We start from the raw sequence: 12,349 nt of genomic DNA, 5'->3' as shown, positions 1-12,349 counted from the left end.
TATTTGGCTCCGAACAATGAGCTGCCGTCAGAAAGTTTTAAAAAGTCTGATCCGACATCCTTGAAACCTAAGTCACCTCAGATCCAGTATCCAGATACTCACCAGAACTAATATCTATTTGACTTCCTTCTCATTTTCTCCTGGAGACTCCAAGGAGACACTCCAGGCCACCATCTACCAGCTCCTCTTTTAGGCCTTCCAGTAGCTTGTCTGAAGCAGAGGTGATGCACAAGGGATAATGAGGAAGTTCCTCAGAGCTCAGATCCAGATGTAGGTAATTCCTTCATCACCTCCCATCAGACCCGTGAGTCTGCCCACCACCAACTCTCAATTAATATCTCCTTTTCTGATCTCTCCCTTGGTTTTGGAGCCCTCTTTTTCAAGATCCTTGGGGGGCTGTGTTCATTGGATCTGAAGTCAGGTTGTTCTTCAGCTTCAACCACTACCCTCAGCCATCTGGCTGTGATCCTTTTGGAGCAGGAAGACTCTTGGAGCCAAAACATCATTGCTGGCTTGGGGGGGGTTGGGATCAACTCTGACATTATTGGAGCCTTCCTTGCTTCGTGATGTTTCAGTGCTGGCCAACTCGGATCTGTCTCCATCTTTGGGAAGGGGGCCTGGGGGAATTAAGGGGATATTTGGCACTGGGGACTTCGGTTTTGGTGCTGCCAGCTTCTGTTTTGCCTAGGTTCTCTGCCTTTGAGATAGTGGAGAGGACCTTCTCTTTGCCTAGAGAGAGAACAGCCTTGCCCACCTCGGATCCTATTTCTTTACCACTGTCGGGTTTTAGTTCTGAGCCTCTCACATCTATTCCAGTGGGACAGCCAACCCATTCAAGTCTCCACTTAATCCCTCAGGACTTCCCTGTTATTTCCTGTTCCTCATCAGACCACTCTACTAATGAAGTCCCTCAGAAGAGATTGTGCAAAAAGAGACACTTCGATTCTCCTCATGAATCTGTCACTGAGGGCAATAACTTCAGTTAAATGGAAGGGTCCCCCAGCTCTCCACTTGAGAATGTCTCCTTTAGAGAAATGCTAGAACTTCTAAAACAGAGAGGTGGTTGGTCTTCTGACATCCATTCCCAGGAGGAGTTGGTGTTCCTGGAGGCTTTTGGATCTGGCCCAGCTACATCTTGGTTGACACCCCCCATTGATGAGCTAATAGACCTTGTCTCATGCTGTGCATGGAATGAGCTGGATATTGTGGAGCCTATCCCCAAGCCCCCAGAGAGAATTTTAGCCCCTCCCAAAGAACATAACACAGTGGAGCAACGGAGTTCTGGTAAATGTCATGGTTGTGTCAGCAGCACCAAAGAAAGAGTTCTCAGAGCAAAGCTTATCTGATCTTCCCACGTAACAGGGAGTCTATTTCCCTGGACATATTTTGTAAACACATTTATGCTTCAGTGACCTTTGCCTCGTGGTCATTGAATCATTTGGCACACTTCACAAGGTTGCAAAGAGAATTGACTAAAGGGCTCTTGAACTCTGTCTCCGGTTCCATGTCTGTGGAGGACCAGATCAAGATGTCTTTAGAATTGGCCACCATCCAGTCCATATCTAATGCATCCATGAAGCTGATATCTCACACAAAGGGTACCACACGGGTGATAGGTTCAGGCATAGCCATTAGGAGACGAGCCTTGATGTGCCTATATGATTTTGTGGAGCCCTTCAAGTCTTCATTCATCAGTGCTTGTTTTGATGGGTCGTTGTTGTTTGGACCAAAAGTGAGGGAAATGCTCTCCAGATGTAAGCAAGACAGGAAGACCTTGTTTCCTGTTGGAGTTAATTTTTCTACTTCTCAGTGATCTTTTTCCTGGAACCAATGAGGAGGCAGGAAAATATGGTATCACATATCCAGGGTCCTTTCCAAGACTCACAAGAAGATGGTTCTCCCAGAGGCAGAGGGTGTAACTCTAATGAATTCTTTCTCGGACAAACCCTACCAGTGCCCCTGAAAGGTTGCCCAGCTGCTGTACTCTGGAAACAGTCTGGAGGTGCTTGTCTGTGCAGCATGAAGCCTGGGCATCCATCATAAAAGATTGTTGGGTACAAAGAATTATATCCAGAAGTTATTTTATACCATTTTCCTAACTTTCCTCTTTAAAAATAAATGAATCCCCAATGCCCCACCCAGTCAGAGGAAGGTGACAGGCTTGGAAATAAAAAAGCTGTTAGAAAGGAGTCATCCAAAAGCCCCCCCCCCTTCCAGACCAGATAGGATCTGGAACCTACTCAAGATTATTTTTAGTGCCAAAGAAGACAGGGGACTTGAGACCCATTCTAGATCTCAGCAGTCTAAACCAATACACAAAATATTCAAGGTTACAGATGGTCACAGTTCAGTCCATTTTGCCCCTGCTGCAGAAGGATGTTTGGACATGCTCAATAGATCTTCAGGATGCATACTGTCACATCAAAATGAAGAGATGCCCCAGAAAATATCTTAACACTTTTGGCTGGGAGCCAGTCATTACCAGTTCACAACACTGCCTTTTGACCTCACTACAGCACCAGGGTGTTCACCAAATGCTTGGCTGTGGTAGCAGCTGACTTGAGACTGCTGGGATTCAGTGCATTTCCATACCTAGACGATTGTTCCTGACTATCCCAACCAAGCATCTGCTTTTACAAGCAAGGGACAACTTGATCAAATTGTGTCTTCATTTAGGCATCACAGTCAAGCCTCACCTCATACTGACACATAATCTGGAGTTCATAGGTGCTCGTCTAGACACAGTAAATTAGATATCATCACTTCCTCCCTCAAGAGTACAAAAACTCAGCTCCCAGGTCAAGAAATTGATGTCACATTTTTTTCCTCCAGCACATCTAGTCTTATAAGCCTTAGGGTACATGGCAGCAGCAATCACTCTGATTCCTTTAGCCAGATTTCATATGTCAGTACAGTGGACTCTCCTTCAGCAGCCCTTGTTCACCTCAGTCAAGCTCACTCAAACTTGCAAAAAATATCTTCTGTGGTGGATTTGCTCTGATGAAGTTTCTCAGGGCTGTCCATTCATTCTCCCACTGCTGACAGCCACAGTGGCCGCAGATTCCTCCCAAATGGGGTGAGGGGGGGACATTACTTGGGAAGTACAGTCCAAGGTAAATGGTTCCCAGAGGAGGCCAGTGCACATATTAGTGTCCTGGAAATAACAGCAGTCCTCCAAGAATTGCAGGCCTTTCAAGACACTTTACCCTATGGGATGATTGTGACCCAAACAGGCAATATGTCTGTAGTCTGGTACATCAACAAACATGCGGAGTCAGATCTTATCTGCTATGTCATGAAGAGATGAGAGTATGGCAGTGGCTGATCTCTTCTGGCTGCTTTCTCATAGCAATGTACATATGGGGGAAAGCCAGCGTACTTGCAAACAAAGTCTCACAAGTAGTCACTCATTGTCAAAATGTGGAGAGAATTTTCTGTCGATGGGGCCAGCCATTCTGTGACCATTTTGCTTCTCCCCTCAACAATAAGTGCAGCAAGATCTTTGCCTTGTTCCCCTCTCTGGGGGAGTCACCAAGAGATGCTTTAGTTCATGACTGGCCCTCCCATCTCCTTTATACTCATCCCTTGTTACCTTTAATCACCAAATTTGTACAGAAAACATACCAGCTGAAGAGCAGAGATCCTCATTGCAAACTTTTTGGCCTCATCAGATTTGGTTTTCCTTCCTGTAGTCTCATCTTCTGTATCTGCCCTGGATACTGCATCCCATCCAGATCATCTGTCTCGTCCAATGGGGATGACTCACATCCAGACATAACAGGCCTCCAGATGACTGCCATATTTTTCCAGGTGCACTGATGGCTAGACAGCCCAGGCTTTCCTCCCCTGTTAAACGTATTTTATTGTCCTCTCAAAAGGCTTCTAGTAGGAAAATTTACAAAAGTAAATGGAAGGGAATTTCAGTTTAGGCCTTTAAGAAAGAAATTTAGGCCTTTTTTCTGCTCCTGTTCCAGGTGTCCTTGAAGTTTTAGCTTCTGTTTTTCATGAGGGGGCTAGTTTCTCTACTCTCCTCCAAAAAAAGGAAGCCAATCTGGTGGTCCCCTGCCATAAACAAACTTTACAACAAAAGGAAGAAACTGTTGCAAAAAAGAGGAAAATCCCAGGATGCAAAAAAATCCCTTATCAGCCTCAGTAAGAAGCTGAGATCCCTCATAAAATCCTCCAAAGCTAGTTACGAAAATAAATTTGCCAAAGATTCCAAAGACAACCACAAGGCATTCTATAACTATGTCAAGAATCTAAATGGCAATGCTTAGATCTGCTCTGAGCTACAACAGAATGGCATTAAATATACTGATCCCAAGGATATTGCCAATATCCTGGCAGATCGATTCAGTGCCAACTTCACCCCCCCTCTCACCCCCTAAATGGCTCATCTCAATACCGGAAGATTGCCAAATTCTGGTAATAACCGTTACACAGGTAAAAAACGCACACTCCAAAGCTAAGAATACAGCATCCATGGGACCAGATGACATCCCGGGCTGTGTAGTACATGAACTACAAAATGAACTGGCACCTCACCTAAGTGTCATGTTTAATCATACCCTCACCTCAGGCTTCATGCCCACTGAGTGGCGCACAGCTACAGTTATCCCACTCCACAAGGGGGAATCCACCTTGGATCCCGGGAACTACTGCCCCATCAGTCTGATGAGCCTGATCTGCAAGGCCATGGAACGTATTATCATGGAACTTATAAACAAAGAAATTGGCAACCTTAAAACACTGGACCCCACCCAGTTTGGGTTCGTGAAGGGCAGATCTTGTCTCCTGAACCTGACTGACTTCTAATCAGTCTTCAGAGCCATGGACGAGGGTATGACAGTCCACATAGCCTGTCTGGACCTCACCAAGGTCTTTGACACCACCCCCCACTCTGGAATCTTAGATAAACTTACTAAGCTGGGCATTAATCCCTACATCACTCGATGGGTTGCCAACTGGCTTACTGACAGAACCCACACTGTAAAAGTAGCTGACTCCAAATCCAGCTCCAGACAAGTGGAGTACCTCAGGGTTCAGTCCTGAGACCTCTCTTGTTTGGCATCTACTTCTCTGAAGAACAGGCCAACACTAAGGGACTCTGGCTAACAAAGTTTGCAGATGACTGCAAACTGGGAGTCATTAGTGAATCCCCAAATGATGTTGATACTCTACAAAAGGGCCTTACAGAAACAGATGCTTGGTGCTAGAGCCATGGGCTCAAGCTCAATGCCAAGAAATGTATAGTTATCCCCTTTGTGAAAAAAACATGTACCCGTGAATTACCACATAGGTGGCAGTACACTAAACACCGAAAGTGTGATAAGAGACTTAGGGACACAGGTGGACAGTGGACTCGCCTTCAATAACCACATCGCCACAACAGTCAGGAAATCCTTCTATGTGGCACACCTCATCACTAAGGGCTTTTCATCCAGAAAAAAGGAGGTCATTGTCCTACTGTACTCATCCCTCATTAGACCCATTATAGAATACAACGCCCCATTTGGTATGTACCTCTCAAGACATCATCAACAACTGGAAAGGCTGCAGAAATACCTCACTAAAAGAATCACAGGCCTAAAGCAGATGCCCTATGCTGACTGCCTTAAAAAACTCCAGCTATACTCTGTCGCATATCGTCTACTCCAAGGCGATCTCTGCTTAACATACAAAACCATGGTAAACCCAGAGCTGTTGGACATGCTACACTTAAAGAAATCCCAATCCCTCAGAGCCACATGCTCCAGGGATCTAAACCTTGTCATTACAATAAACAAAACATACTGGAGGGATAGGTTCCTGACCCAGAGACTCCCCAGAATCTGGAATAGACTGCCCATACATGTCAAAGCAGAGCACCTCTTTGGCCCTCTTCCAAAGGAACCTTGATGATTTGATGGGAGAAAGGAAATTCAGCCCAGGGATCACATCAGTCCCCCTGCTAGATAGGGGTCCAGGGAAGTAAATTCTGTGGGAAGAAATAGCCAGGGAATTGTTATGGCTAGGCTTGTAAAGGCCCTAGGGGCCAATAGCCTAGTACCAACCTATGAACTATTAAAGTGCAGGTGGCATTTCAAATTTTCATTCAAGTGAAAATCATCCTTCCTTAGCTTCTTCTAAGTTGTGCAAGGCCTTTCTGAAAGGACCCTACTCCTCCTTGGGATTTAGCTATCCTGCTTCAATGTCTACCCCAAGGTCCTTTTGAACCTTCAGCGAAGAAAGACTTAAATGTTTTTATCCTGGAAAACTGTTTTTCTAGTTGCTATTACATCAGCTAGATGAGTATCCGAACTCCAGGCTCTTTCCTCCAAATCTACCTGTTTTTTATAAGGATTTCCTTATGCACCAACCTTTCTTGCCTTAGGTGGCTCCTGAGTCCCATATTAATCAAGTAATTAAACTCCCAGTTTTCTTTCCAAATTTCTATAATAAGGGAGAATATATACTCCATCATTTTGGATGTACACAGCAACTTCAATTCGATCTCCATCAGACCAAAGGTTTCAGGAAAGCTGACCAATTGTTAGTATCCTTTTGATGGAACAAATTAGGCGTAGCAGTTTCTAAAGTAACCTTAGCCAAATGGTTAACTGAATGTATATCCTTTATCTACAGACAGAGGGCTGTCTTTAACTAAGCTCCCTAAAGCACACTCCACAAGGTCTATGGCCACCTGTTCATCTTTTTGAACAAAAACATCAGTAGGTGATATTTGTGCCACTGACACTTGGTCCAGTGCTCATACCTTTATTGCTCATAAGTTGGATTTGGTTTCTAGAAGTAGAACTGCCCTTGACTCTGCAGTACTCAGAAATATCCTTCTATGAGGTCCACCCAAGATTCATCTAGCTGGGGACTCTGTCCCATCAGTTGAGGAATGATTGGAAATGACAACATCAGGTACAACTTTTGTGTACTCACCATAACAATGCATCCATGTTATCCATTTTCATTCTTCCTCAACTTGCTGCCCTCCTAACCTCTTCCCCTTACTTCTGGAGAGACCTATGGGATAATACTTTGGAACTGTTGTTCCTTGCTTGACTTCCAGTTTTATCTCTATTATCTCTATCTTTAGAGTCCTTATAGTATTAACCATGATACTCATCCTGAGGTATGTTAAGTTAGTGGAGCATTGTGGGTAAAGGGAGGAGCTCAATCCGAGAATCTGGTAAAAGCGGCAGAGTTGTATCTGAGGTTGGATCCAAAACCATCAATTGAGAATAAATGAAAATAGACAACACATATGCATCGTTATGGTGAATACATAATGTTTGTTTTTTGTTTTTTTAAAGTATCTTGTTTATTAATACCCAAGATACATAGTGAACATAATAAGCAAGAAGTTCTAGAGTTCTGATTAAAATAAAGGGAATAAAATAAATGGTTAAAATGTTCACCCCACAAATACAAGGTACATGGTTTGATTCTCACCTTTGGAGGGAAATTAGCTTGTCTTAAAATAGCCTGCATGAGCAGCTAGCCTAGTACTAGACTATAAACCTGTGAATGCACCAATGTAACAGACTAATTTTGAAAAGGTGTCTGTGTAGTGTTGGGTAGCAAGCAATGGATCAGATACTCCCAGGACTTCCTTGTTGTTGTTCCTACCACAGTTTTGTGCTATCAGCTGATACATGCTGGAGCCTCTTCTCAATAATCCACTTTCTCGAGCATCTATTACTCCTTTGAATTGAGCCCCAGTCAGGGAAATCTTTTGTACAAGAAGTTGGAGGAAGTATGTGCAAAGGAGATTAAGGTAGCTTGGTCCAATGCCATCAGGAAAGATGTGGAGGGCTTTTTGGGAATGTTGTACACTTTTTCCCTTCCCAGATCTCAATGAGTTTTTACACATATACAGTGCCCTGCTTTACTGTAAATTGGTCTGGTTGTTGTTGTTACTCCTTGACTGTAAAGCTGGGCTTTCCCCTGGGATAAGTGAGCTGGTAAAAAAATGCTGCTCTGTCCTGTTCCCCCCAGCTAACTCTTTAGGGATACACTTTGAGACACCTGGGTTGGAGTCAGTGCCCCATCACTCTACAACATGGAGCCAGCTTACTAAGCTGTTATCCTTGTCACAGAGGAAGAATGACAAAGCGCACCTAGATAACTTATGAAAGGTCTTAGACAGCCTAAAAGAGTACAAGCTTAGATTAGAAAGAGAAACTTTTTCATAGATGAGCTTGTGTACTCTGGGTTTGTAATGGACAGAAAGGGTATGCTAATCACAGAAGGTAGAGGCTGCAAGCACCTAGGTCTCAGAACATGTCAAGCCTGAGATTTTATCTGTGATTTGTCCATAGGTTTTTATGAAACTTCTCATTTGTACCACATTTATTAGAGTTACTGCTTCACAACCAGCCTTAAAGGAAATGGGTAGAGAACATATACTTCCTCCAACTTCTTCTACAAAGAAATCAAAAGAAATGATTGCATCAGACAGGTCTGTACCTATTTTTATCTGGCTTTTCCAGTTATGCTGGCTTGTTGTGGTGCTTCTTATGAAATGGCACTGTTTTGTCAGTTAAACTCCTTGAATTTACAGAGACCTCCACAGGGTGTACTTCAAGGTTACTATCTAAAGCTGATCCTAACTTCACCAAAGGAGACAGAAGGGCCCTTAGGACTAAAGAGCTTCAACCACATTTTGTACATAGCTTTACACTAATTATGGGTTACTCACACAGAAACAGACATCTTAGACAAAAGGCTTTTTATGGATGTCAGATAGTCCAGAAATGCATCATGTATTCTTGGGAACAATCACTTGCAATGTGCAAAAATAATTATGATTGTATTCTGTATACAGACAATAATGACTGAAAAATGTCATTGTTAGGAATATTTACAAGAAATTTCTTGTGTGAACAGACTGAACAGATTGTCAGTAATTTCTGTATACAGTTCAGTTCATATGAATGTATGACACCAGTGATGCAAAGTAATATTAAACCTTTTATGTGTGCAGCTCTGAAATGAACTGAATTAAAAATATTTGCAGAAAAAATGGAAGAAAACTTTTTGAGCTCCTGTGGTAGGCCCCTGCAAGACAAGTTTCTTTCTGTTTATCATAATGCCATATATGCAACCAGATTAGTATGCCATGTAATTCTTAAACAGAAAACTGCATTCCATATGGGACTAAGTGAAACGATGTACAAAGATGTGCAAAGACAGTCTTACAAAGCACAGTATTATAATATAAAAGAGCAACTGGGAATTTTTGTCATAGGTAAAAATGCTAGCCCGAGGCTGTTAATTCTGGCAAATGGCCTATATTAAGCATGTTGTCTACAGCCAGTTACTAGACAGCTGTGTCTATGGAAGTGATGCACCTGATGTGCAAGAGGATACCACAGAGTTAGTGAGCATTGTCATTTACCCTGATGAAAATCTCCTTTAATCCTAACAGTGAGATGCTTGCATAGCCAGACCTGTGTGTCTTAAAAGAGGAACAGATGAGCATGTTAATTTTTAAAGGATGGCAGTCAAACTGTTTTGCACACCAGAAGGAATGACAGTCTACGCCAGACCACTGAACACGACCAGTCCAAGAAAGTGATGAGAACATTTCTGCATTTCAAGAAGAATGACAGACCAAACCTTTGATCAGAGATGGATAGTTAGTGAAGTGACACCACCAAGTGACTGAAACAGTAGTTCTGTTAGTAGTGCCATGTCACTGTTCCAAGCGCAGTGGGGTCTTAATCCTGAGTACCTGAGAGAATTTCCCATAAGGATATTTCTATTCTTGGTATATTTATTTATTTACCTACTTACTAACTGTTAGATAACTGAGTAGTTATATTGGTCCACAGAGCCTTTTCAGCCGTGACCTGGGCTCAGATGCAATAAGTAGTAGAGATAAACTTAACCTCTGCACTTCAGATATGATTGTGACTTAGGTTTACATAGTTGCATAACTTTAAAAATTTTGTGTACAATTAGACATTTTTATAAAGTATAATGTTATACAGTTATTATATATTTCTATTAAAGAAGCAGGTTTGCATTAGGTTTTAGCAGTTTACATGGGTTGCAGTACAGTCTGGCTACATTGAAGTGCATCTTAAAGGTTTAAAAATACAGTCTGGCTGCATTACATTGCTTCATAAAGGTTTAAAGATTTAAAATTTCCTTGAAAAAAAAATCAAATGGAAGTGAGTAAAAAAACGGAGATTACAGATATAGGCCTAGACAGTGAGGCGAGAACACATGTGTAACAAGAGTTAAATGGCAAGGGAAAGCAGTTGGGAGACAAATATTTCTAGAATTTTAAGCCCTTTAGAATGTATCTATTATTCCTAAAGCATTTACAAACAGCTCCCTTGAAGGGGTGCTCAGAAAGGAATTTTAATTGAGCAACAGTAGTGTGGCACTAAAATGTGTACTGAAAGCTACATTAGATAAGCAGAGCTAAGTAGTATGGAAGTGCTGTGTGACAGCATTGTGCAAAAAAAAAAAATTATATAAAAAAATGACGTACAACTGGTGCTCATGGATGTTGGTTGAAAATCAGTTATGGCAACTACAATTAAATGATATGGGGCATTTGAAAGACTAGTCTGAAATATATGCCTTTAACTAATGACCCCTGCTCATGGTAATGCGATTTTACTGTAGGTCATATTTTAAAGGGAAAAAATGTAGTATATGTGCTAGCTATTACATCCACTTAAATGTTTGTATACCAGCTTGACATTCGATGGTGATGAAAAGATAGTTTGAGTCATAACTCTGGTCTTCACATTTTTATTAATGTCTTACTGTTGAATTCTAATTATTTCTAGTATATAATGCCAATGAATATGAACCACTTTGAAGACCTGAAGAAGATTCTGTCATTTTGTATTATGATGAATACCGCATACAGTAGTACTTTCTCATTTAAGTTTTCTGTACTGTGTTTTCAAATTCTGAATCATTGATCCAGAACTAGTACTTTCTCATGTGCTTTTTATAATCTGAGTTATTGATGCAGAGCTGTTGGTATTAAAAATGCCACATATGAATGGCTGCAGTATCAGACAAGTAATAGACCTGTCATCGTATGTCTTACCTAAGTGTTTTCTCACAATGAAAGTAACTGTAATAGGCAAACAACACTGGCATGTATTTGAAATGGAGATAATGGCAATGACTTGCATTATACCTTGACAGCAGACAGCAACAGAGTCATTTAAATTTCTGATGTAGAGTTCAACAACTTAAACTAGCAACAAATTATTTAGATGTTTGCATTTTGCAATTTGATATTTACTGTGGGAAATTCAAAAGAAAAAGTAGAAAAGGTGTTTTGCTGGATTATATCCAAGTTTTCTTTTTTTTTTTACAGCCCCAGAACTTCCAATTTTGGAGAGACGGAACTGGCTTATACACCTACACTACATCCGTAAAGACTATGAAACTTGTAAGGTAAGGGCATCTGTTCTCACCTTGGAATTTATGCTGGTTACAGAGGTCATGATTATACACTTGAATGGCAACTTTAGCTCAACATAGTTACTTTTTCATCTAGAGACTTGTGCTGAAGTAAGCTCTATATGCAGATGGCATTCTTAAATCCTTCGTGTTCACAGCTCATTTGTTTGCATGGCCTGCACTCATTCTGCAGAGAGCTACTTATGAAAGTGAATTTGAATGCACCATGTCTTCAGCACTGTTGTCACATGGTTTAACTTTTTCTCTTCACTGAATTTGTGGTATTGATTAAGATGTTTAAATATGTTAAAAAGCAATATCTTTGAACAACTAAATGCTGTTCTTTTACTTTAGTTGTTTCACTACTGCAGAAGATTGTCCATCCAACCAGCACAGAGGTATTTCACCTCATTAGCAAGTGTATTGGCATATACAGATGAGTTTTAAATAATTTGGTATTAGACAGTATTATGTTGCAACTGATATACTATGTGATTTGCATCTATATCTTAGCAGAACCTCTTCTGTTGTATCATAAAGAATGGTGTGGAAATTGTTTTAGCTTATGCCTTCCAGTATTATGCCATACTCCTGCAGTTATGTCTGACATTCTCCATTTGCACATCCACAAAGCATTGCAAATTCAACAGCAAAACTCAGTACTGTGATCCAATGTCCCATCCATCATCATATTTGCGTAGAGGAATTCTGTTAATCCCTAACAGAGATATTATAGAATTCTTTTTCCTACATCTGATAAATGATTTTTAGAGAGGCATGAATCTGGAAAACATATCCTTATGGTCTACTATACTAGATCTGTTGCCACTTGTACCTATTTCAGGAGTGTTTGTGACTAGAGTAACGTAGAAGCAGTAGCTTGGACTAAAGTCTTGACAGTCAGAAAACATAAATGTGG

General features: G+C 41.3%; 1 protein-coding gene across 3 annotated transcripts in view; it reads left to right on the top strand.

Annotated features, from left to right (window-relative positions):
• Positions 1–12,349, top strand: part of BBS4 (Bardet-Biedl syndrome 4) — a 1,226,477-nt gene that overhangs the window by 86,295 nt on the left and 1,127,833 nt on the right. For all 3 annotated transcript variants that reach the window (XM_044077733.1, XM_044077734.1, XM_044077735.1), the window contains exon 3: positions 11,345–11,424. In XM_044077733.1, coding sequence (XP_043933668.1) covers positions 11,345–11,424 — 80 coding nt within the window. The remainder of the gene's footprint in view (positions 1–11,344; positions 11,425–12,349) is intronic.

The sequence above is a fragment of the Protopterus annectens genome, chromosome 7.part0 (genome assembly GCF_019279795.1).
Source record: "Protopterus annectens isolate FY-2018-M chromosome 7.part0, PAN1.0, whole genome shotgun sequence".
Lineage (NCBI taxonomy): Eukaryota > Metazoa > Chordata > Ceratodontiformes > Protopteridae > Protopterus > Protopterus annectens.
The sequence above is the reverse complement of the archived record's forward strand: the minus strand, read 5'-3'. Positions and strand labels throughout refer to the sequence as shown.